Below are 27,908 nucleotides of genomic sequence, written 5' to 3' on the forward strand. Positions count from 1 at the left end.
CAGGGGAAGACGGACGCCAACGGGCTTGCCTATGGCTTGCGTTTGGCATGGGAGATGTCCATTACAACACAGGCAATACATCGTAATGCCTTTAGAATGCAAATCCAACAACGCAGGTGCCTTTACATCACATTCCATTACAACGCATTGTGAGGACAGTAATGGGCTATTTATAATTTTTAGGGTGGGTATGGGTTTAGTGTGTCGGAGATGAAATGTGGGGTGTATTATGTGGTACAATTTGAAATTTGGGGTGTGTTTTGGGGTCAATCATGAAAATTGGGGGGTGCATTTGGGTCAAATATGAAAATTGGGATGTGCATTTGGGTTAAATATGAAAATTGGGGTGTGCATTTCGGTCAAATATGATTTTTAGGGTGTGTTTTGGGAGCTCAGAGATTAATTTCAGGGTTCAGGGTTTGCATTGGGGTGCAAGGGTCAGTTTTAGGGTTGCACCCACTGAAGTGGGAATAGTAATGTTTACATCCCCGCAATCCAACACCTTCCCTACTGTTACAATATGCCTAGTATTAGTATGCATTGTAATGGAATGCGATATAATGGTATGCGTGGTACTCCATATATACCTTTGGCACACCAGAGGTACACCCACTGCGCATGGCCGCACAGCGGCCGCCATAGTGAAGTGCCACAGGGAGCACTGGACAGCTGGGAGATGGGAAGCTCCAGAAAGGACACTGGATGGGGCATGGACGCAGGGGTGTGTGTGTGAGCAGGTGTTGTAAATATTTAAATGAGAGAAGTCTTACCTCGAGGCCGGGTTCCGTGTCTTCACTGCTCCTGCTCTCCTGAGTCTGCTTCCAGGAACAAGAAGTAGGGAGCCAGGCTCCCTCCCCTAAGCCAATCACAACGCTGCAATGCAGCATTGGGATTGGTCATTGGCGCTGGGACGAGGCAGTCAGCCAGGAGCTGGAGGTTGGCATGTTCTTCATGCAGGCTGTAATGCAGCCTGCATTGCGAACAGGACAGTGCGCATGACTGCTTTGTGCGGCCTGAGAGGGCCGATCAAACAGTCACTGCGCACTTGAGTGGGCATGCCACTCCGCTTCAGCACCTGCTCCGTGAGTGGAGCAGCACTACCCACCCACCCTCCCGCCCGCAAAAGAAACATGGCACGATAACATCAGGAAGTTATCATCATGTTCCTCTTCTTGCTTTGCTTGGAAGCAGTGGGGTGACGCTTTTCCGCCATAGCGGATGAGCCGAAACTGGGGGTGCAACCTCTACTGGTGCTAGACCTAGGCGACTCGACCCCCGGGCCTCCTCCACTATGTGTCCTACCTTCTCCTTACCTGGACATTGACACCGTGGTGCAATCCGCTAAACTCTCTCCAAATCAGTGACTCACCCAGCAGGAGCCTCAGCCAGGTGGGATTTCACAAGCTTGGGTACAGCAGTCGCCGCCAAGTTCACTGGTGAACCTACCAATGCAGTTGATTCAGCAAGGCACCCTTGAACTTGCAGCGCTCCCGCAACACAAGTTTGGCGCAGCACAGGGGCCTCACCCTCTACAGTGTCCGGCCAACGCAACCTCATCCGGCCAGTGATGCAGAGAGGTGCAGCCCACTGTTGGTAATCCTCTCGGTGCACACCGGTGTAGTGGTGGATTGTAGTATTCGATGCAGACCTCGCTAGGTTGGTGCGCAGGAGCGCCTCTACCATTCACAGCTCCAAGGGGCGAAAGGCGGTCTTCTCACACAGGTCAGCAACGTGTCTCCAAGCGACCCCCAGACTTCACCACCAGGTACAGGCGATGGCCGCGCCTCAATGTCTACCACCACGGCTCATTGAATCCACAGCTCCTCTGCATCCCACTCCAGGCTCCAGATGCAGGTCCAGTGAGGCATTCTGGCTCCAGACACAGGTCCTGTGAGGCATCCAGGCTTCAGACGCAGGCCCAGCAACGCATCCAGGCTCCAGACCCAGATCTAGCGATGCATCCAGGCTCCAGGTGCAGCTCCAGTGAGGCATTCAGGCTCCAGACACAGGTCCAGTGAGGCATCTAGGCTACAGACGCAGGTCCAGCAATGCATCCAGGCTCCAGACACAGGTCCAGCGAGGCATCCAGGCTCCAAGCCCAGGTCCAGTGAGGCATCCAGGCTCTCATCCTGGTCATCCTGGATTTTGGGTGGCTTGAGGGGGTTGTTGATGTGTGCTGCACTTGGCCCTGGCTGCTCCATTCTGCATTTCATTGTTTTTTTGCCTATTTTCAATTAGAGGTCGATTGATAGGCTATTTTTTCCATTAGAGTAAAAAAAACTCACATTGGGCTGACTAACGTGCATTTTTTTGCAGTTTTCACCTCTGATCTCTGAAGCTATCACCATGTAGCGACGTCTTGTGCAAACATCGCTAACAAGGTGATAGTTTTCAGCGATACACAGCGGGAAGAAAACTGCCAGTAACTAGTGTTAGCAGTAGTTTTCGTCAGTCCTTCTACATCTGCCCCTAAATTGTTTGGACTGTGACCCCGGTTTTATAGTAAACTCCTTGGTTTTTGGGCACCTTCCCTATAATGATTAATTTCAGGCCCATTCCTCCTCTGACCAACTCATAGAGGAGACAATAAAGCTAGGGACTCAAAGGCTCGTGGAACGCAGTAGGAAAATCAGTTTTGAAATTTATACGCCAATTTTGTACTGCTTTTCATGAAAGTTTTTTAACCATTTTGCAGGCCACCCATTTTGCTGATGCACGCTACACAGCAAAGCTATTTATAAGGCCATTAATATAGATGTAGCATGGGAACTCCGCCACGGTAGCACACCCTATTTGCTGCAGACATAGTTTGAGTGCCTGTATGAAATATGAGGCGTCTCCGAGAGCAGGTGGAAAGTACGATGGACAGGTCAAAACAGGCGGGTGTGTTGCAAAACAGCGGGCTTTCCTAGGACTGCGCATAAGGCGCCATGTACTGCATTTATCCCATGCCAGAAATGGCAATAGTGATGTGAACTAAGAACATCAGGGGCCAGTGAGGTGTGCTGCATTTACAGACTGTACAACACATACCCAGCACCGATACGCCTGTCATACACACGTGCACATGCACCCAGAGCTCAGTGGTTCCACATACCCTTTGTTCACTGGAAGAATAGAAGTAATATGAGTAATGAAATGGAGGGAGAGACAGAAAAGTAAAGAGATAAATACAGACCCTGGCAAATGCTTGAATGAGTGGAAATAGATTCTAGATCTGATATTAGCAGATAGTGGAATGTAATGGGGTTGGTTGTGTGGGGGACATGGCATATCACAGACTAGAGATACTTTTATCTAGTTAATAATATAATAAAATACTAACATACTAGTGGCAACATTGATTTGGGGGGCGATCACCATCTTTACACATTCTTAACTACCTCACCAGGTAATATATTTAGGGGACCTGGTTTCAGTCATCGCTTGGAATTTATTTAAGGTGTCTTTTTCAATGTGCTCATTTGTAGCTTGAAGAGCTTTGTGAAACTATAGCCATAGATATTTCAGTTTATTCGTTTGCCATTTTAGATTAGTATGTGTAGCGACGTCTAATGTGCAGTTTGTATTTGAAGGTAAAACCTTTGTTTTGTCCATGTTTAACGTACAGCTGGAAACCTTTGCATACTCTATTTCTAGGATCTTCTGGATAGCCTCTTGAGCTTGACTCTAAAATATCAGAACATCACCCGCATAGGCTGCAAACTTCTGGATATAGGAGTCACATGGGATGCCCTTGAATTTTGTATTTTGACATACATTTATTAGTAAGGGTTTGATTGACAAATATATATAGTAGTGTCCAAAGAAGGCATCCTTGCCGGGTACTTTGTGTCAATTGGAATTTTTCAGATAGGGAGCCAATGATTTTAACTCATACGGTCAGGTTAGCATATAAGGCAAATACCATAGTTTCGAACACTGGGCCAAGGTTGAATTTTCTAATCATGGCTCTGAGAAACATCCAAATTTACTAAATGCATTCTCTGCTTTGCAGGCCATAGCCATTGAAGGTGAAGGCAATAGCTTTGACTTTTCAATTACATGTGAGAATAGTCTAAAATTATCTGTGATAATTCTTCCTTTAATGAAACCTGTCTGTGAATGGTGATATAGCTATTTAAGAAGTTCTTTTAGTCTGAATGCTAACATTTTAATGAATATGTTACAACCTCCGTTCAATAAAGAAATTAAGTCTATAGAATCTGGCATCTAGAGGAGCTTTATTGTCTTTATGGATCACTACTATTGTGGCTTCTGAGAAATTAGGACTTGTTGAACCAGTAGGCACATAGTGTGTGCATAGTTTTTCCATATGACTCACTCTCTGCGGAGGGAAAAATTTATAGAAGCTTGCTGGAAACCTGTCAGGTCCTGGTGCTTTACCCTTCTTAAGTAAATTAAAAGCCTTAATAATTTCATATTCTGTAATCGGCTTGTTCAGTTTTGATTGTGCCTCTTCAGTTGGTTTTGGTAATTGAGTATTATTTAGGTAGGTTTGGCAAGCATCAGTGGTTGAATTGGTAGTAGGGTTATAAAGTTTTGAAATATAATTATGGAGAATGTGTGTAATTTGTTTGCTATCTTTTGTAGTTTCTCCCTGGTCAGATCCTATAGTTGAATAGAAGAGATTGTATTTCTAAGTTTAAGGTTTTTTGCAAGAGCTTTGTTTGCCTTATTGTGTTCACAGAATTTTGTAGCCTCCAAGTTTCTTAACCATCTATTGGCTCTGCTACTGATCAGCTTATTGTATTCATAATTCAAAGTTTTAAACATTTTGCATTTCAGATTATGTGCCTCTAATTAATAATTGTTAATGTTTTTTAATTTCCCTTTCTAAATCATTTAATCTTTTATTAAACGCTTTATCTTTATTTGCCATTATGTTTATCATACAACCTATTTTTTCAGTTATCATATCTTCCCATATTGTTTCCAGGGAAAGGAGAGGGGAAGAATTTTTCATGTGTAGGATTCGCTTTTGAATCAGGGTCATTCATTATTCCCTTGTTCATTGTGCATATACTCTCTTTAAAAGTTGGGTTTGTACGAGCTATAGTTAGGGAAATATATGCATGGTCCGGACTCAGTATTTGTTCTATTTTATGGTTAGAGCACTGTGGAGTCAAAAAGTCGTTAGTTATGTTATCGTAATTTATATAGCGCACAATTACCAAACAGGTGTCCTGGCGCTGTCCATTACTCCATAAACCAAAACTCGGGAATTATTTAACAAACAGCCAGGTCTTCAGCGCTTTCCTAAATTGGAATAAGTTTTCCATGCGACGCAGGTGAAGTGGCAGACCGTTCCACAACTTGGCAGCACCGTAAGAAAAACTACGGCCTCCCCAATTAACTTTCCTAGTAAGAGGGACCTTAATCAGACAAGCATCCGACGAGCGAAGATGTCGGGCAGGGACATATCTTCTAAAACTGTTGATAAGGAAGTCTGGGCCTTCTCCATGAAGGGCCTTGAAGACCAAGCAAAGGGACTTAAACTGGACCCTATATTTAATAGGAAGCCAGTGTAGATCTCGAATAGCTTTTGATATCTTGGAGAGCTTAGGGATGCCAGTTAGGAGTCTGGCAGCGGCATTCTGCAAAAGCTGCAGACTATGCAACAGGCCTTCCCGAATATTGAGGTAAAGACTGTTGCAATAGTCCAGTCTAGATGTAACCAGGGCCACTACAACAGTCTGTCAATGCTCCTGCTGAAGCAGGAACAAGATCTTCCTCAACATTCTCAGGATGTAGCCGGTCTTAGAAGCTACGGCTTTTACCTCTAATGCCATGGACAGCTTGGCATCCACTATCATTCCAAGATTCTTGACTTTGTCTACAGGAGTGGGAAGGGTCCCCAGTTCCTGCGGCCACCATGCAGGTGTCCAGAAACTAGGGTTGTTACCAAACAACATAACCTCGGTTTTGTTGGAATTCAACCTAAGGCAGTTGCTTGCCATCCATTGCGCTACCTCGGACATACATGACTGAAAGTTCAGGTCCAACCCCCGTTCTTGGCTCGGTAAAAGAGACACAACAATTTGCGTATCGTCCGCATAGGAAGTGACGCTAAAACCATGGTTTCTAACAATGGGTGCTAGGGAGGAGACGTAGATATTGAAAAGTGTGGGACTCAGCGCGGATCCCTGTGGGACTCCGCACGGCAGCGTGAAAGGTCGGGAAGCAAAATTTTCCAGGGAAACTATTTAGCTGCGATCGGAAAGAAAAGAGTTTAGCAAGTCCCATGCCTTTTGCTGTATACCACTTTTCTTAAGTCGGTCCATCAGTAGACCATGATAGACGGTGTCAAATGCAGCGGAGAGATCTAAAAGAATTAACGCTGCTCTGCCTCCCCGATCCACCGTAAATCTGATCTGATCTGTAGCTGAGATCAGCGCGGATTCGGTACTGTGTCCTTCCCGGAATCCGTGTTGTGAGGGGTCCAGTAGTAAGGTGGTCCTTACAAAAGCTGTGAGTTGGTAATTTATCGCCTTTTCAACTAGCTTAGCCGGAAATGGGAGACGAGAAATAGGCCGAAAATTGTTTGGGTCGGAGGGATCCAGATTAGGTTTTTTCAACAAGGGGAGGATGGATGCTTTTTTCCAAACTGTTGGAAATATCCCTCCGTCAAACATGCCGTTAAAGATTGCTGTCAGATGGGAGGCGATCAGCCCTGGCGCCAAATTAATGATTTTCAGAGGGCATGGGTCCAGTGGGGACCCGGAGTTGGCTTTAGCTATTAGCTCTAGGGTATCCTGAACGGTAAGATGCCTAAACTCCTTGAGGATAACAGGTGATGAAGTTTCATAGGACTTTATAACGCCCTCCTGATTCGTCTCAATAGGGTCGTTAAGACTAGTGAAAATAGTATTAACTTTATTCAAAAAGAATGAAGCAATTTTTTCACAAAGCTCGTCGCTGGCCGGGACAGAGGCAGGGTTTACTGAGGCCAATTTATTTATAGTGCAAAAAATTTCTTTCGTGGGATTTTTTGCTGCTACAATCTGAGAGGCAAAGTACTTTTGTTTGGCTTCCCTCATCATACATTTATATTTGGCCAAACATGCCAAATATAATCAATTTCTTCATCCAAGTATGCCTTCCTCCAATTACGTTCAAATTTCTAGTTATTTAGTTAGTTATTTAGTTAGTTAGGATATAGTGTATTCTTGAATGGGAGTTATGTGAATGGGAGTAAAAAGTAAATACATTTCCATTTGGATTAAATAATCTCCAAATGCCTGAGAGTTTGTTGAGTGAGCATAAGCTTTTTAGTTGTTTATGAACCTTGCCTGGTCTATATTTGCAAGTGGACATTTTATCAAGGAAAATATCCATTGGTAGATTGAAATCCCCTCCTAATATGATTTTGAAATTAGGTGGGATCTCACCAATTCTCTTTTTAAGCTCCAGCCAGAATAAAGAGTAATCCACAGTTGGGGTATATACATTCACCACATACTACCCTTCATTGTGTTCATAATGAACCATCTACCTTCTCTATCATGTGTGCTGCTAAATATTTTGAAACCCACTTGTTTGGAAAAGAGGGTGTGGACACCATTCTTCTTTTTTAAATCTGGCGAACATGTGAGATCAGAATACCACTGACCTAGAATATATGCAATAGTGTTGTCCTATTTTGTTTCTATTAGTAGCATTATATCTCCATGCAATTTTGACAATAATTAACAATTTTCGTTCTCTAACAGGATGACTCAATCCTTATGTATTCAGCATCAAGATTTTCATTGACTTATTATTTGTACAGCAATTGACAAGTTAGCAGATAGTAGGGGAGCGCTATATAATGGTGTATTGACCTCAAAAGGGTCAGAAATTACTAAAAGGCAGAGACATGAGTTGCCACAGAGTGACAGGCCCTTTGCAAATGTTGAATGATCAACTTTGTTGCTTATTACTTTTATTTGATGTTAAACTTGTACTACTGAGGTGTAACCTATGCCCAGGCAGTGTTACCCAGTGTACAAGAGACAAAATAATGAAGAAATAATATCAGGAAATATGCTGCATTATGTTGAAAAATTTGCCTTTTCTAGTCGCATAATTCAGTTAACCCTGTTGCATAATTTGTCCGTCTCCAAACCCCACACACTTAATTATCTTTATGTATGAGGAGTGTTGTTGATGAGAATTCTGTGCGTGACTCACATTGACATGTTCATTTGCTGTTTTTTGGAAATGAAAGTATGGAAAGCTGCTGGTTCCTCAAAAAATAAAGTTTTGACCTAATGAAGAAGCCTCTGTTTTTCTGGACCAGCAAATTAGAATAAAATGTTCAGGGCTTTGAGATCATTCCTGAGTGCAAGGATTCCTCTTTTCTAGATACCCTCTTTTTTGCAGACTTGAAAAATTTCTATTTTAGCACCATTCCAGAAAATAGGTTTGACTTTCCTCATATGGCCCAAACATTTTTCCTAGAGTTGGTACCTCAGTGGGCAGATCATCTGTCTCAGTGATCTAGATGTTGAGATGGTCCTTGAAGGAATTCTACTTCATTAGGTCGGTCAAAGGTAATTCCCAATGTATGTGGTATCCACTGTGCAAAGTGAGAAACACAAGATTCCACATTTTTCTATTATTGTTCGGGATACCAAATATTCTCAGGTTGCTTCTCCTGTTTCTCTTTTCAAGGTCCATTATTTCTCTAGCGAGAGTGTCAATTTTCTTAGTTGATGGCCACAAGTTCGAATCCTAGTAGATCCAGTTAATCTTTCTGCATTCTGGGATTAAAGAAGGAGTACCACTGAGATGGGTAACCATAACCAGCTGTCTCAGACAAATAGAGTCAAAATATCTCCAAGGGGGAGCCTACACTCTACAAACACACTTGTTATGTTAAATAAAAACAAATGGATTTCACACTCTAGCAATGCCACCACTTTTCTCACAGATGTTGTGCTTGCCTTAAGGCCAAAATTAATTCTTCTACTTACTTCTGGATAGGGGATTAAGGGCCAGATAAACAAACCTTTTTTGGGCCACAACTTCTCCAAATCAGACTTTGTGACAGCAAAAATGGATTTGCAATGCATGAATCCCATTTTAAGTGTGTAAAGTTTTACCCACTCCTAAAATGAGATTATGACTTGATAATGATTTGCTATATGGAATTGGTGTGTTGCAGTGTGCCAACTCCCAGTTAAGCTTTTTGAAAAGAAACACATTTTTCTTTTAAAGGCAGTCACAAAAATACTGGTCACAAATAGCACCCAGTGTTTGTGAACAGTGTTTTAGTACATCTGGCCCAAGTCTGTTAAAAAGTCAGAATATCATATTACAAGCTGATCAGTATACTATCTACTCATCCCATACTACTGTATCATTCGGTATTCAATCCACAAAACAATTGTAAAGGTTCCTTAGCTATATACTTCTGCTACCTGCCTAGTCTGATTCCGAGCCCAACATCTTCTTAAAGGTCCTGTGGCCATTTGCTCCTGTTCCTTCCAGGTCAGTTTGAATAGATTGAACTCTTTGGTGAAGGAGCATTAATCTGATGGTAACGCTGCAGGTAATATTTCCCTGTCCTCTGCTTCATGTGGGCTCACCTATGCTGATCAGCTAAAGTCAATAACATATCAAGGATGCCATCAAGGATTTCATGGGTGCTTGTGCAGGCCAGCAAAATGGCCCTTTGACTGCTGTTGGAGTAGTAAAATACAGCAATTATCAGGGTTCAATGGGACTATCAGAGCTCTGGCCGCAGTGCCACTGCACCGGTGGCAGCTACACCCCTGGATAAAGCCACTGTTTCATTATGAGCCTGTATGGAGCAGTGGCAGATCCTGAGCTGTGTCTGTTATAGATTAGATCACTGCAAATCAGGGGGATCAATGTGTGACTGAAAATTTTTATTTTATGTGTCCTGCCCTGCATCAATTAAGCTCAAATGCACAATTTGCTCAAATGCAGAATTTTGCCCAAAGATTGCACTTATTCACACAAGACTGAATTATATTTGTTTGATGTGCAGCTCCAAAATTGCCCAGACTGTATTAAGTACATTTTTACAGATTGTTTTGGAAGAAAAATTACTTGGTCACCTTACCTGAGCAGCAGCAACTACTGGGGATGGGGATTTTGCCTCCTCGACTAGAGGTGAAGTGGACACTGTGTTGGGTATTGTAATCGTCGGAGGTTGTTCCTGTGACACCCTCTCTGCACCGTCTTCTTCTTCTCCCGAAGATTCCGTATGGACGTCTTCGAACTCTTCACCTTCTGCTGCTTCCTCATAGTCATCATCATCTAATAAACATCAGCAGAGCAGAAAATAGGAAAGAATGGTAACCAGAAAGGAAAATCGTACTACGAACCAAAATGTGTCCAAAATTAGAATCGCCATGTTATTGATAACTAATGCTGAAAGGGTGACCCTAAAGACAGAGAACATAAATACATTACACGAATCATCCAAAAATGACCCTATGCCACTTTTTAAGGCAATTCTCTAAACTAATATTATTTAAGAACAGTACACTGGTACAATAATTATTCTTATTACAAATTGAGACAGTGTATTATCATAATATACAGAGCATTTTTTACATATTAGGTCACAATTACATTTCTTTTTTGTGTGCTAATTATCACATACCATAAGATATTTGTAATAGATTTACAAAACTTGCTCCAAATAGCATATATTATTGTGCCACTTTTTTTCACTGGCATGGCATAAAATATATTTATATGAATGGATCTACACCAAATAACAAAAACCACTCTTTGAGTAAAGTTCTAACTTTCTACCAATATTGGTGTAACTCCGTTCAGCCATTTATTCTGTCTCAGAAAACACATTTTTCTATGGGAATTAAAATAGGAAATGGATGTTTTGGGACACCCCTTTTCTTGCTCCCTGCTTTACGGATCAGTGTGAAACTTTCCATGAAGGAGCCTAAGTGAGAGAATTTTACTGTGGAATGTTTCCTGCAGATTTGTCAAATGGCGTTAAAGTAATTAAAGAAACAAAAAATGCCTTTTCTATGGAGAATCAGACCTAACTATAACTACATTGGTGCTACTAGTACCAGTGTAGAGGAGAGAAGGAGAGAGAACAAAAGAGAGAGTGTGTGCATGTGTGTGTGTGTTATATATATATATATATATATATATATATATATATATATATATATATATATATATTGTTTTTCAAAGGCTCTGCATTCGGATAAGCACTCGACAGCAGAATAGAAGAAAACTTCATTTATTCATGGCATTTTTAAAGGTCAATCCAAGCCGTCATTGTTACTCCTAGCCAACGCGTTTCAGAGCTGTCTGCTCCTTCCTCTTGGGCAATGAGATTACGGAAATGCAAGGCTCCTGGTAGTCCCATGATTCAGCTTACTTTAGTAGTCGCCGTTTCAGGTGTGCGCACTTAGTAGCTTTCGCGCATTCGCAATGTATGCTGGGACATGCAGTACTTTGCTTGCTAAACTCTTCACCCATAGTGGGTTCCGCAATTTCATTTTATTTAACCAGTCCCACAGTGATTAAGTACACATCCTGTGATTTAAAAAGCACTCAGTGTGCTCCGGATTGGAATTTCCTTCGTAAGTGAAGCCTTCTGCTGTGCCCCTTCAGCACGAAGATTCCTGCTGGCGGCCCCTCCTTTTTCAACAGGTGGTGCTACTCCCACGACGCAGCTGTCGTGCAATTTAATTGTTTTTCAAAGGCTCTGCATTCGGATAAGCACTCGACAGCAGAATAGAAGAAAACTTCATTTATTCATGGCATTTTTAAAGGTCAATCCAAGCCGTCATTGTTACTCCTAGCCAACTCGTTTCAGAGCTGTCTGCTCCTTCCTCTTGGGCAATGAGATTACGGAAATGCAAGGATCCTGGTAGTCCCATGATTCAGCTTACTTTAGTAGTCGCCGTTTTAGGTGTGCGCACTTAGTAGCTTTCGTGCATTAGCAATGTATGCTGGGACATGCAGTACTTTGCTTGCTAAACTCTTCACCCATAGTGGGTTCCGCAATTTCATTTTATTTAACCAGTCCCACAGTGATTAAGTACACATCCTGTGATTTAAAAAGCACTCAGTGTGCTCCGGATTGGAATTTCCTTCGTAAGTGAAGCCTTCTGCTGTGCCCCTTCAGCACGAAGATTCCTGCTGGCGGCCCATCCTTTTTCAACAGGTGGTGCTACTCCCACGACGAAGCTGTCGTGCAATTTAATTGTTTTTCAAAGGCTCTGCATTCGGATAAGCACTCGACAGCAGAATAGAAGAAAACTTCATTTATTCATGGCATTTTTAAAGGTCAATCCAAGCCGTCATTGTTACTCCTAGCCAACGCGTTTCAGAGCTGTCTGCTCCTTCCTCTTGGGCAATGAGATTACGGAAATGCAAGGCTCCTGGTAGTCCCATGATTCAGCTTACTTTAGTAGTCGCCGTTTCAGGTGTGCGCACTTAGTAGCTTTCGCGCATTCGCAATGTATGCTGGGACATGCAGTACTTTGCTTGCTAAACTATTCACCCATAGTGGGTTCCGCAATTTCATTTGATTTAACCAGTCCCACAGTGATTAAGTACACATCCTGTGATTTAAAAAGCACTCAGTGTGCTCCGGATTGGAATTTCCTTCGTAAGTGAAGCCTTCTGCTGTGCCCCTTCAGCACGAAGATTCCTGCTGGCGGCCCCTCCTTTTTCAACAGGTGGTGCTACTCCCACGACGAAGCTGTCGTGCAATTTAATTGTTTTTCAAAGGCTCTGCATTCGGATAAGCACTCGACAGCAGAATAGAAGAAAACTTCATTTATTCATGGCATTTTTAAAGGTCAATCCAAGCCGTCATTGTTACTCCTAGCCAACGCGTTTCAGAGCTGTCTGCTCCTTCCTCTTGGGCAATGAGATTACGGAAATGCAAGACTCCTGGTAGTCCCATGATTCAGCTTACTTTAGTGGTCGCCGTTTCAGGTGTGCGCACTTATATATATATACGTAGATTCCCAACTTTAAAAGCTCCTTAATTTCGAACTCATAAGCAGGAAACGGACTCCAGTTTCTTTGTGCTGTTGAATTTTATTTTGTGCAAAATGTCGCCATGACGCATTTCGGGCTCTGCAGCGCTTGATCACATGATATATATGACATATATATATTCACTGAAAAAACTATAGGTTTTACAAACGTTATAGTTAGGAATTAGCATTAAACCTTAGAAATTCACTAAAAAAACCATAGGTTTCAGGGACGTTATAGTTAGTTGAACATTTGACTCATATAAACCAGAGAAATTTGCCTGTTATAGTTAGTTGAGCTAACTATAACTCGCGCGCCCGCAATGCACTGCTGATGATGTCACATATTACATCACTCATGACATGGTCAGTGACATCACTGATGACATCACTGATGACATCTCAAATGACATCACTCATGACATCACTCATGACATCATCTAGTGAATGTGCGTTTCTATAAAATGTAAATATGTTTTATATATATATGCCAAGGTGAATTGAAGAATGAATGCATTTACAAGAGCCTAAAGAAATTATTTCGTATGTGTGTGACTGACTGTGTAAGTGAGTGATTTAACGTGTCTTTCTGAATGCATGGGTTTGTGACTAAACTGTGTAAAAGTCTGTATTAGTCTCTCCATTGGTGTGTAAGCATATGCATAGGTTGCTGAATACCTACATGAGTGACTATATAGGTTATTGATTTGTTGTCTGAGTATCTGTATGGGTCCCTGAGTGTCCGTGTGGGTGGGTGAGTGTATGAGTCTGTGCATAGATGTCTGAGTGGGTGATTCCGTGGTTGTATGGATTAAAAAGTGCATCTGGAAAGGGCTGTATGGGTGAGTTAGTGTGTCTATGGGTGTGTTGGTGAGTGAATAAAAATCTCAGTGGTATATCTGTGACTAACTACATATGTTTTAAGCCACTGTATGTGAGTGTTGGAGTATATAAATGAGTATTCGTGAGACTAAGTTATTTCAAGAGTGGTTGTATAAATAAGTGTCTGCTTCTATCAGTGATTGTATAAGACAGTAAATATGTGTTAGTATCTGTATAAATAAGTGATGTGGTATGTCTAAAAATAACGAAGTTGGTGTGTATAACTGTATACATGAATAAATGTGTATGTGATTCATTCTTTGCATTACTGACTAGGCGTGTGAGTAACTCTATGGATGAGTGGCAGCGTGTGACAACATGTATAGATGTATGAGTGCATATTATAGTCCTCTATTGATGAGTAACTACATGTATAAGTGACTGGATGTGTGTGTAGACCTAGGAAGTAGTGAGTGCTATGTAGTATATGGCATTCTTCTGTGTATGGTTTCAAAAATGGTAGTCAGCATTTTAGAATGGGTGTATCAAAGTTTATATTAGAGCATCAGTATGTGCATCAGATTGTCATGTGGATGATGTCATGAGTAGGCCTGGGCGGTAAATTTAATTCCGCTCTCAGAATTTGAGATATTTTGACATTTTTGCGTTCCACGGAGAGCGCGAAAATGTCAAGACTTTTTCGTAATCTGCCGCGAAACGGAAGTATTTTTCTTGTTCGCGTTTTATAAATGCGTTCTCGCGCGCGGTCGCGACTTACCGGGTCCCTGCGTTTGCCGATGAATTTTCCTATCGATTCGCGCGCACCACAAGATGTTGGATTGTGGGTAGCCGGTCACGCTATCCCGCAAGAGTTTGCGAACAGGAAATAAGCATCGCGAGCAAGATGGCCGCGCCCATTAGCGACCGCATGGGTAAGTTGGAGATATAGTTCCCCGCGAGCACGCAAAAACCCATCGTGAACGGGCGGGTAAAGCAATCTCCGCATCTTCGCAAAAGTTCCGGATGCTCACGGAGATTTTGTGCAATTTCGCGATAATTTGCGAAAGTCAATTTCGCAAATTCCGCCCACCCCTAGTCATGAGCGATGTCATCAGTGATGTCATTTGAGATGTCATCAGTGATGTCACTGACCATGTCATGAGTGATATAATATGTGACATCATCAGCAGTGCATTGCGGGCACGCGAGTTATAGTTAGCTCAACTAACTATAACAGGCGAATTTCTCTGGTTTTATATGAGTCAAATGTTCAACTAACTATAACATCCCTGAAACCTATGTTTTTTTTTGTGAATATCTAAGGTTTTTTAAATGCTAATTCCTAACTATAACGTCTGCAAAACCTATGGTTTTTTCTGTGAATTTCGAAGGTTTTTTAAATGTTAATTTCATATTTTAATGTTTATAAAACCTATATTTTTTCTATTATATTTTTAAATATTTTGGATCCGTATTATACTTCTTGTTTTTGCCTTTAAATATCATGTAATGTTTTATATCTTCCCCAAAAAAAAAATGCACTCCCATACCGGTAGCGTACCAAGCTCCATCACCACACGAATCCTATCCGCTATATTGCTAAACTCATAAATGATGCGCATTTCGCATCCGACGAGTTTGTGGCACCGCGTCCCGCGTAACATCATATACGCATGAAGTCACACCAGGTACTACTTTGGTATCGGACGGGTACGCAGTATCAAGCCACACGTTACGTCATGTACGTATGGGGTCGCGCCTGCTGCGTGTTGCTTATTCGACGAGTACACGTTGCCAGGCCCTGTGTTACGTCACAGACGTATAGTATCGCGCCGGGTACACCATTCCTTTTTTTTTCTTTTGTCTCAAAAGTATATCTAAATAACTTTAAACAGTATATGAGAGCACAAAAAAATCTAAATTATTTTAAACATTTATATATTTCTAACTGTAATAAACTTATATTATAATACATATATTTTGTCAAAATCGCGTCGGGTGCGGCCTCCTTGCGCGCTCAGTGCGCGATTGCCATGTGACCTTAAAAAAAAGCATTTGATTGGTTCATAACATTTCCCATTGTAACAGTTGTACGACCCCACCCATTTTACTCATTCTCTCTACAGAGCTTGATGAGAGACACCTCTTCTGCTTAGAAAGCTTTTTTGAAAAGTGTTTTCCTGTACACACATATCTTATACCACACACAACATGCAACGATCATCTTGATCAATATTCATGCTCTGTACATTAACCTTCCACGTGTGATTGCCATGCATCTCAAACCATCCATCAAAAAACAAATATGTGTTACACGATGCCCCTGGTGTGTGTGTCTTCACATTATTTTGCTGCCTTTGACCCTGGGTATTGCTGGCTCTAAGGAGTATTATCAGCCACAGACAGACTGCAATCCTAGATCACATGCCATCTCATTAACAATAGTTTCCGCCCTCCCGACACATGCTACACTAATCTAAATTGCACACTCTGCAAGGTCAAAACTACAAAAGAAACACACGTAAGTACACTTCCTGGCCAGGCGGAAACTGAACAACGCCCAAGTCCCCGGAATAATTATTCACACCCCTACGCTGGCCTGGCGTACGCAAGCCCAGCCCACTTTGCGTACGTATAAATAGGATAACCACGACGCCACACGTCCCTCTTCTTCCACCTCGCATATCACAATGCGCAATAAAAAAAAGAAATGGATCTATGAGGTGTACTCTATCCTGGCGATCAACACGGTCTCTAAATTGTGAGCCCTACTGCCCGTCATCTACGGAAGGGATCCATGAGGTGTACACTCTCCTGCAATCAACAATCCATCTGAATTGTGAGCACTGCTGCCCGTAGTGTTTGCTCACACAACAATGACAGCAGGTAAGCAGAGCCGCCTGGGTGCACAGGGCCTCCAATTGAGTGCGCTACGGCGAGAGGGGTTTGGGTGCTTTCGCCTAGCTGCGCAGGTCCGAACAAACGATATTGCCATATGTTATGATGTGATCTTTGACCTCATTCAGTCACATCTCTGTCTCATTTTAAAGACCTGCTGGACTGTACTGTAGGCCTGAGCCAGCGGGCAGCGCTGCCCTACAGACACCTCTTCAGCGCAGTGCTGCGGGAGGGATGGGATGCATCAGCCAGACTGCGCACGTGCGAATAAGTGATATTGCTATGTGTTATGATGTGATCTTTGACCTCATTCAGTCACATCTCTGTCTCATTTTAAAGACCTGCTATACCATAAGGTAGGCCTGAACCTACGGGAAGCGCTGCGATGCAGACACCTGTTGAGGGCAGTTCTGCGGGAGGGGTGGGGCGCATCACCCTGAGTGCGCACATACGAAAAAGCGATGTTGCCAGGCATAATGATGTGATCTCTGATGTCATTCAGTCACAGCGGTCTAATTTTAAGGACCTGCTGGACAGTACTGTAGGCCTGAGCCAGCGTGCAGCGCTGCCCTACAGACACGTGGCGTTGGCGTTTAGGACACTGTAGTGAGCTCCTTACTAAGTGTACATGCACACAGGCTCCCGCCACTGCATTACACGTGCACATTATGCTTCTAGCATGCGCTCTGTTCCTTTGTATGTGAACGTTGGCATAACATATTATTATTTAACCTTGTGTATTCTCATGCACTCCAACTCCTCTTTGAACCACGATTACCACTAACAGTTGGTAGATCGTACTTCAAAAACGAAGGATGCACTCAACTCCTATTTTCTATCAAGCTAGAAATAAACCTTCATTTACCTCCAGACTTTCCACCATTAAATTATTTCTCCCTTTTCAGACATTCCATTGATTGCCACAAGAAGGGCGGAGCGGGAGCTGACCCTGGCATTCTGACACCTTCCATCGTGGTATCAAGACACTGTCCCCGACCGGAGACCTGGTCTATCGTACAAACATACCATGGACTAGGAGCTTGCACCAACACGTCATGGGACACACTAGTGGTAGCAGGTGAGCAGTGAAGCCTTGGTGTGCAAGGCCTACAATTGAGCACAGTGCGGGGGAAGGGGTTGGGGTGCAGCACCCTGGGTGCACAGGTGCATGCAAGCGATTTTACCGTAGCTAATAATGTAGGACTATATTATCAAACAACGGCGATAACATTATCACCACTTTAGCGACAGGTAACTGCCGCTAAAATGAGGATAAGGGATTGATAATATGCCCTTGTAAATTCCCATAGAAGCCCAGGTTCACACCAGAACCTGGGTTTCTAAGGGAATTCACAAGGGCATATTATCAACCCCTTATCTCCGCTTTAGCGGCAGTTTCCTGCCGCTAAAGCGACGATAATGTTATCGCCCTTCCTTCGTAATATGGCCCATAATCTCTGGCCTCATGAATTTCATTTTAAGGACTTGCTGAACCACACTCTTTCTCGTAGACCCCAGCGTCCTAGCAAACGGGTGATGGAGGGTAAACACTAAGGGCTGCGTGCAATAGGCCTACGCTCTGTCTCCTCTTCCCTCTCTTCTTTTGACTCTCCCTCCCTTTCTCCCTTTCTCCCTTCCACCCACTCCCCCTCCCTTTCATTCTCACTATGGTCCTTTCATTCGGACTACCTTTCTTTACCTCTTCCACATAGCACACATACTTATGTTCATTTTTGTCTTGCAGATTTCCTACGCTGCTTCCACTGGAGTCCAACCCATGTTTTTTTTATTATACTGTTCTATTAAAGTTGCATTTCTATTTATTTCTGTTTTAATAAAGGTTACTTATTTTTTCAAATAAATAACTGAGTGTATAGGTCTTCTTTTTCTGACGACACTTGTCTATTGTGAAAATCATCTGTTCATAGGAGATTTTAAGGCCAACATTATTTAATATTAGAGTGCACCTACCAAACATAATCTAACTGACTATTAGACAAATGAAGCCTGGGTAATTGTACAACTGTAAGAGTTCTATGAGTGTTTCACTTTATAACACCATAAGTACTGCCCGTGTGATTACAGAACAAATAAGGCCTAGGACCACCGAGGCTTCAGGGACTGCCGAGGCCCACCCTGCATATTTAAATAAAGACCCTGAGTGTGGCGATCCCCAGACTTCAGTTGGCCTCGAACCCCCCGAACAATTAGTAAACAATACCTGGGAAGGTGGCGCTCCCCTAGGCTGCAAAACGTCTCTGTGCCCTTCCGTGCCTAATTTACTTGTGACATTAAGATCCCCAGTCCTACAGAGACCCCGCAATATAATAATTGGGTTGACCACGGAACATTACCAATCCACCAGGGGCCTCATTTGAAAGAACGGGTGAGACCCCGCTTTTTTTATTTTTTTGTTCTTTTCTCTCCATTTTTACCATCCGCATCCCCTCTATTACAGCGATACAAGTAGTCAAACAAGCATTTGCTATCACAGGGTGGAAGCCATGCACCACCCTCTAATAGCAAACACAAATGTCTAGCGAATGCACACCCCGGGACATTGTATGAGCTGCGCCTGAGAGGTCGGCCTCCCTACTACCATGATGCATTTGTTAGTATAAATGCATACTAACACTACTTACACACGTGTAGTACAGTGACCAGAATGTAGTGAAGAAGCAGAGGAAGCGCAAAATCTAAAAATATAAATCCTACCAGAAGTCGGATGACAGTTCACTAAGCCGACGACCCTGGCATGAGTAGAAACAGCTACATGAACAAAACGGGTCTTCAGCACAACGCAAGCAATTTTGAAATATTGCTGAGTGGTGCCTCCTTTTTGCCTTCTCCCACTCATCGCCAAATTTATGTAGTGAAGAGGCAGACAGCAGTGAATCCAATAAGTAGATTTATTACAAGAAAACAAGACATCTGAAACAAACACCAACAGGAGCAGACAGCAAAGCAACCGTCTAATCCAGCACTGTGTACAAACTCCGCAAGGTTCCCCTCATGACAGCCTACATTCTAACATTACATACTGAGGGTCATATTATCAAGGAACGGCATTAAAATTATTGCCACTTTAGCGGCAGGAATTCCAATAGAAGCCCATGTTCTCGTGTTAACATGGGCTTCTATTGGAATTCTCTACGGCATAATCTCAAGCCCATTATCGCCGTTTTAGCGGCAGTTTCCTGCCGCTAAAGCGACAATAATTTTAACGCCGTTCCTTGATAATATGCCCCTTAGATTCTAGTAGAATTACATACTAACATTCTACTATGACTTACAATGGAATACTGCACAGAGCACATGACTTTACAGCAATGAGCTCATAGTTTCATCCACGAGTCTTGACACCGGTAGGGGTAAGACTTTCGCTTCCCACTCCCTATATTATATAAACATAAACTAACACTTCTTCCACAAATATGCTACAGTGCCCAGAGCACATCACTTTACAGCAATGAGCTCACAATTTAGGCTCACGGTTTAATCCCCGAGTCTTCACACCAGTAGGGATGAGTAGTTTGCTTCCCACTCCCTATATACTATAAGCGCATACTAACACTACTTACACACTGATACTACAGTGGCTAGTATCCTACACTGTCCAGAGCCCATCACTTTACAGCAATCAGCTCGGTTTCATCCCCAAGTCTTCACACCGGTAGGCATAACTACTTCGCTTCCCGCTTCCGGTATACTATCAACACACAGTAGCGGTCAGTAGTTCGCTTCCCACTCCCTGTATGGAATTAACGCCTACTAACACTATTTGCACACGTATGCTACAAACACCAGACCACATCACTTTACAGCAATGACCTCACGGTTTAGACTCTCGGTTTCATACCCGAGTGTAGCACCATATCATATCACCACCATGCCACTCTGAGCAACTCCGCACTTTCAGACCGTCAACAGTGATAACTACCTACTGGCGACCGCCAGTAGATAATCAAGAACAAATTACAATAGTTCCTTGATTCTTTTAGCTTTCAAAAATTCTCTCTATTACTGTCTTTCTACTTATCCATATAAATAGTTTTTTTAATATTCAAGTACACATCGAAGTGAGAAATGAAACGTATTCTATCAACACACTTTCTAGAACATTCTACAACACGTGGAGGTTAAAAGTTCATCAATTTTTTTAAACCTAACGATATTTTTTTGCAACATTTTCTCGAACATTTAACGACACGTGCAGGTTAAAAGTTCACAATTGTTTTAAGTTCGAACAGTGCCTTCCAAATGTAAGTAGCAGGAGTGGTTGAGTTGGGCAAATTTTATCCTATAATATGTACGTGAAAACTGCTTTTTCTTAACCAATCACAAACATAGTTTTCCACAAAACAAATGTGCACCCTACTTTTAAAAAACAATGCTTTTCATCTCCCAATCAGGTACCGTTTTGTATGCGAAACGAAACTAGTTCCCCGTCTTTAAACTTATCTCTTATTCTACGAAGGAACTGCATGAGCTACAGACATCTTTCCATACCTTCCAGCCATACCTTCACAATGCTAGTGTGGATCGTAGGACATAGCTATGTTTTCTGGTGCAAGAGGTATGCAGAACAGATACGTATTGACCTAGGTTTACAAAATGTGGACGTAAAATGGTTTGGACAGAGAGGATTGAAGTGGCACCAATTGTTGCCTTTGGTTAAAACCTGTTTGCATCTCCAACCCCCTGACCTCATGATTGTGCACTGTGGTCGAAACGAGCTAGGCACATTGACTGGGGTAGATTTGGAAATGCTTATGAAGGACACCTTTGGACAATTGATGTTACTTTTGCCTCACACTGTCTTTGTATATTCCAATATATGCCAAAGACAGAAGTGGAAATGGTCCAAACAATTTTGTCCTCAGATTGAAAAATCTCAGAAAAAAGTCAACAAAGCTGTCTCTGCATACCTCAGAGACCACAAAATGGGGTCCATATACAACAACAACATATGTTTTGATATGGCGGACATATACAGAAGTGATGGAGTACACTTCACAGATCAGGGACACTGAGTTTTCTTGAATAACTGGAAGCTGTGCATCCGCACTTATATGTAGCTCCAACTAATAAACACAAGGGCTCTTTTTAGAGCCACCCTATAACTTACAACTCTCGCTTTGATCCCCAGCTCTGCGCTCTACAAATACCATATTGATTTACCTTTGCACTCCCTATACAACACCACCTAAGCACCATACACAAGCTACAATGTTCTAAACAAAAAGTTCATCCAAGTTCCTATAACTGCATGCTGACACTACTTGCACAGATGTGGCACAGCGGCCAGAGCACATGGCTACACAGCATATGACACACAGTTTGGGCTCACGCTTTAATCCCCGACTCCGGCAGCAGCTCAGCTTAGCAGAATGAGACTCTAGACAATACCTCACATATATTCCGTACCCCAGGACTTTCATACCAGTACGGGTCAGTAGTTCGTCCTAGTAGTCATAAACACATCCGGACACTACTTCCACAACTGTAGTGCAGCAGCCATCACACCCCCTCTATAGCACACCCTAAACACCCCACAGAGGTTACAGTGCTCCTACCCTCCTATTTCCCCCTTTTTTCCCCCTTTCCCCCCCTTTTTTCACCTTACTCGCTTCAACGGATTCACAAAATGGCGATCAACACTTCCTAGTTGCAACCACTAGCGCCGCTCGCAGGCAATCAGCAACAAGCTCGTGCTCATAAAGCCTCAGCCAATCAGATGGCAGAATTCCCAAATATCGATATCTGTAAATTTCGATATTTCTCAAAAACTACTGAATGGATTTACACCAAATAGACCAAGACCCTTCTCCCTGCCAAATTTGGGGTAATTCCGTTCACCTGTTCGACCTGCAGCCTTGTCTAAAGTTTCCTATGGAATTTAACATGGAGAAAACACGTTTTGGGACCCCCTTTTTTCTCAGCACCCCCCTTGATGAATCACCCCCAAACTTTCAACATAGGAGCTGATCTCAACAAAGAATTAGTTTAGAAAATTTCGCAAAGATTCGTCAATCGGCGCCCAAATTATTGGGAATAGAATGTTGCCATTTTCCTGTGGTAACTAGGTCCTAACTATAACTACCTACTGGCAACCACCAGTAGGTAATATAATCTTGCCATGTAACAGCGTGATATAATAAAGTTATAATAAATAAGAAAAAAAGCACTTAACTGTGTCCGTGTCCCAATTCAGCCGATTGCTGTGGGAGTTTGGAGTGGAATATAAATATATATATATATCAACAAAGAGGTTCCTTTTAAGAAAGGAAAGTCGACGACTTGTCTGTTGCGCTCAATATTTTTATTGTCAGCACAAACGTTAGACGCGTTTCGCCTGTAGAACAGGCTTGTTCACTAACGATTCACATAAAGTTATCAGCCATTTTTAAACAGAACAGTGATTGTGTGACACGTGACGAACTACAAAATCATAAATAGTGAAAACAGACTGGTAGTTCTTTACGAAAATATCTCGTGTATCAGCTCTCATGATTACATTCAAGACAGTTAATGTATTATCCTGACAATTTCATGCCTCAAAACTACCTATAAATTATAACGTGTCATTAATGTACCAATTTCAAAATTTGAGGCAAACGCGTCACAATTTTAAATAAAATTTGATGACATGCCAGAATTCGAACCATGGACAAATATATTTACATCATTGTCGGGACAGCCCCAGTGGGCTAACCCATTGCCACAATAGACTGATTAATATAAATGATTTCAAATAAACCACGGTTACAGAAAATCAAGCCCAAGTGGGCAATCTTGACACTATGCTGAAAACATGAGCAAGTTCATTGAAACCACCTTTGATTTACATTAGTCTGTGTAAAGTGCTTGTGCTAAAAAAAATGTTATATTTTAAAGTTCACCAGATTTAATCTTTACAAAATTTCTTTACAGATAATCAGGCTAGGGAAAGAGGCGGGAATACATTTATAGGTGTGTGTGGAAGTCTTCTTCAATATTGAGACCTTCAGGAATCTTTGTATTGAGACGAATGATGTAGCTCGACTCTAATTGTCTCAATCTTTTCACTCGATCACCTCCCCTTACGCTCATAGGAACTGCATCAATTACTGATAATTGATGCATCAGATAAAGGATACTTCCTGCTCTTACCATCTGTGATATATTTTCTTGAGGGGCAATTTATGAAGTATTGTTATTGGATAAATGCAGGCAGATGACTGAAGCAATTAATTAACTTAATCCTAAATCAATGTATTGAATTTTCGTTGCATATTCAGAGCTTCACTGTAATTTGGCTATTGTGGCCTTTATCAATTTGAAATCATTTGAAACCTACGAACGTACATGATGCTGTGCAATTATTTGACGATTCTGGCCGCAATAGAACTATAAGATGTCTATCACTGTCCTTATTTGCAATTAAGTATATGATGTTTTCACAATTATAATCCATATAAATGTTATTTTTGGTGCTATTATAATCTGTGCAATGCTACCTGTATTTTCAAAAAATATGATAGTGGACAAATCCATTTGGAAGGGTATGGCTATTTTAGCCTCAATTGTGACAATTTAGGTTCACTCTTAATATGAATGAACCGGACATTTTTGATACCCGTAAGGCATACTGATTTCACCTCTCTGTATATTTTGAAAGCTTTGCATGTTAACAATTAATAACACCAACGAGAACCAATATCCATATATGACGATACATCGTGTAGTTGTGATCACAAGCAAATGCGGTATTTATAATGCATACGACACTTTTCCATTATGATACTTGCAAATTTTGCCGGTTTCCTCTTTTACTTTTTATTTATTTCAAACTTTATTGTTCCCTCTGGATATGTATTAGCAAGGTCTAAATATTCAGCACTTAATGTGCTCCTGAATCCCTTTCTTGCAATTGCAAATTGATTAGTTTGTCTACAATAAAGTTTTTGTGCCGTTTCCTGGAGTGCCGTCTTCTTATTGTGAAAATCTTCACCTGGAATAGGAACTTCTGATATATATATATATATATATATATATATATATATATATATTCACTGAAAAAACCATAGGTTTATCACGATGTCGTGATAAAGCTGTAAAGCGAAACGCGTTGGTGTGGCGTGACCTTGCCCATTAAACCTTGCTGACTACACTCCTGCGTGTCCTGGTATTCTTTTGGATCACAAAAGCTGGTAACGAATATATATATATATATATATATATATATATATATATATATATATATATATATATATATATATTCAATGAAAAAAACCATAGGTTTCACACATGTTCTAGCTAGCTGGACATTTTACTCATAAAAAACCAATGAAATTCCCCCGTTATAGTTAGTGCAGGCAACTATAACTCACGCGACCGCAATCCTCTGCTGATGCTAATACTGTATATAGACACTTATTTGCCCATGTCTTCTTCCATTAAATTTTAGCTATACATATATTACAAATATTTTTTTTTCATAAAGACACATATGTCATCAGCAGAGGATTGCGGTCGCGTGAGTTATAGTTGCCTGCACTAACTATAACGGGGGAATTTCATTGGTTTTTTATGAGTAAAATGTCCAGCTAACTAGAACATGTGTGAAACCTATGGTTTTTTCATTGAATTTGCAAGGTTTTTTAAATGCTAATTCCTAACTATAACGTGTGTGAAACCCATGGTTTTTTCAGTGAATTTGTATGGTTTTTTAAATGCTAAGTTACTTTACGCCGTTCGTGGCATGCGCGCCCACTTAACGCAGTTCGTTCCGTGCGCGCACGGTGAGCACGCGGTGCGCTTTGCGCACCGCGTGCTTACTTTACGCAGTTAGTGCCGTGCACGCACGGTGGGCACGCGGTGCGCTACGCGCACCGCGTGCCCACGTTACACTGGATGCTAATTCCTAACTATAACGTGTGTGAAACCCATGTTTTTTTCAGTGAATTTGTAAGTTTTTTTAAATGCTAAGTTACTTTACGCCGTTCGTGGCGTGCGCGCCCACTTAACGCAGTTCGTTCCGTGCGCGCACAGTGAGCACGCGGTGCGCTTCGCGCACCGCGCGCTTACTTTACGCAGTTAGTGCCGTGCACGCACGGTGGGCACGCGGTGCGCTACGCGCACCGCGTGCCCACGTTACGCTGGATGGGCCATGTACACACGATGCGCTTCGCGCACCGTCCGCACACGGAGGACATATTATGCGCTTCGTTGTGAAATGTTAAATATTAAATGTTCATTTTAACTATTATGCCAAGCACGAAATGTGCCCTTCGGGCACCATTTGCACACGGGGTGGGGGAAAATGTGGATATATTTTTTTTAATCATTATTTTTTACCGTACGCGTACGGTAAGCGTAATCGCCGTTTCTTCGAAAAAATTTAAAATAGAATTTTTTACTTGGGGGTTCTTTTGGGACACCTTAATAAAGGCTAGGTGGTTAGGAGCTGTCTAAACATCCCCTTTAAATGTTTTCCACCTTTGATTTTCCTCCCCCCCTCAGAGTGCGAGAGAGAAAATGGCGGCCGCCGCTTCCTGGTTTCGACCGATTCGAAAGTTTACTAAGATCTAACAGCCAATCAGAATCGCGCTCGCGCACGGCACCGTACGCGTACGGTAAGCTTACCGTAAGCACACGGTAAGCGCACCGTAAGCTGCCACAGATATATATATTGATTTAAATGCTATTTTCTCAGGAACTACTGAACAGATTTCCACCAGACCTACAAAAGGCACTTCCTTGACCTGTAGACTACCTCTCTGCCAAATTTCAAGTAACTCTGTTCAGCCGTTCGGGCTGTAGCTGTGTCTAAAGGGCCTATGGAAAAATGCATGGGAAAAACGCGTTTTGGGACCCCCCTTTTTTCTCAGCCCCCGCTTGACGAATCCCCCCGAGACTTTCAGGGTAGGAGCGGAGCGTAGCGCCCCATTAGTTTTGAAAATTTCGCGAGGATTCGTCGACCGGCGCCAAAGTTATTCCAAATAGAATGTTGCGGTTTTCCTATGGAAACAGGGTCCTAACTATAACTACCTACTGGCGACCGCCAGTAGGTAATATATATATATATATATATATATATATATATATATATATATATATATATATATATATTCAATGAAAAAACCATAGGTTTCAGGGGTGTTATAGTTAGCTGGACTTTTCACTTGTACAAAACCATTGAAATTCCCCCGTTATAGTTAGTTCAGCTAACTATAACTCGCGCGCCCGCAATGCACTGCTGATGACGTCACATATTACATCACTCATGACATGGTCAGTGACATCACTCATGACATCACTGATGACATCTCAAATGACATCACTGATGACATCACTGATGACATCATCCAGTGAATGTGTGTTTTTCTGAAAATTAAATATGTTTTATATATGTATATCTCAAGGTCGATGGAAGAATAAATGGGTATATAAGTGTCTAAATGGATGATTTGTTTTTGAAAAATGGATTGTGTAACTGACTGATTAAGTGTATCATAGTGAATACATGGCTTAGTGAGTAATGTTTAAATATGTAAATATCTGTATCAGTCTCTCACTTTGTGTATAAGTGGCTGCATGGGTTGGTGAGTAGCTACATGGGTGTCTATATAGGTTATTAGTTGGTTTTTTGAGTATCAGTCTGAGTGTCTGCATGGTTCGGTGGGGGGTATTACGTAGTGCATAGGTGCATGAATGAGTGACTCACTGTTTGTATGTGTTGAACACAGCATGTGTGCAGGACTGTATGGGTGGATGAGTGTGTGTATGGGTGTGTTAGTGAGTGAATGACTGTCTCAATAGTGTCTTTATGAGTAACTACATATGTTTTAAACTAGTATATGTGACTATTGGTGTATATATGTGAGTATATGTGAGAGTGAGAGATTGAAAGAGTTCCTGTATGAATAAGTATGTGTTTCTATAAGTGATTGTTTAAAAGACTAAGTATGTGTAAGTTTCCGTAGAAGTAAGTGTGGTGGTGTGTGTATAACTGTATATGCAAGTAAATGTATGTTTGATTCTTTATTAGCATGAGTGACTATGTGTGTGAGTAACTCTATGGATGAGTGGCATTGTGTAACAGGATGTATAGGTGTATGAGTACATATGATGAGTGAGTACATGTATGAGTGACTGTATAGGACTGTTGGTGAATGAGTGGATGTGTATGTGGATCTTAGAATTACTGAAGAGGTTGTT

At 41.9% G+C, this 27,908-nt stretch overlaps 1 protein-coding gene across 5 annotated transcripts in view; it reads right to left on the reverse strand.

Moving 5' to 3' along the window:
• The window catches only part of TRIM55 (tripartite motif containing 55), a 604,973-nt gene that overhangs the window by 207,205 nt on the left and 369,860 nt on the right, over positions 1–27,908 (reverse strand). For all 5 annotated transcript variants that reach the window (XM_085605523.1, XM_085605520.1, XM_085605521.1 and 2 more), the window contains exon 8: positions 10,073–10,269. In XM_085605523.1, the coding sequence (XP_085461649.1) occupies positions 10,073–10,269 (197 nt within the window). The remainder of the gene's footprint in view (positions 1–10,072; positions 10,270–27,908) is intronic.

The sequence above is a fragment of the Triturus cristatus genome, chromosome 5_1, assembly GCF_964204655.1.
Source record: "Triturus cristatus chromosome 5_1, aTriCri1.1, whole genome shotgun sequence".
NCBI lineage: Eukaryota > Metazoa > Chordata > Amphibia > Caudata > Salamandridae > Triturus > Triturus cristatus.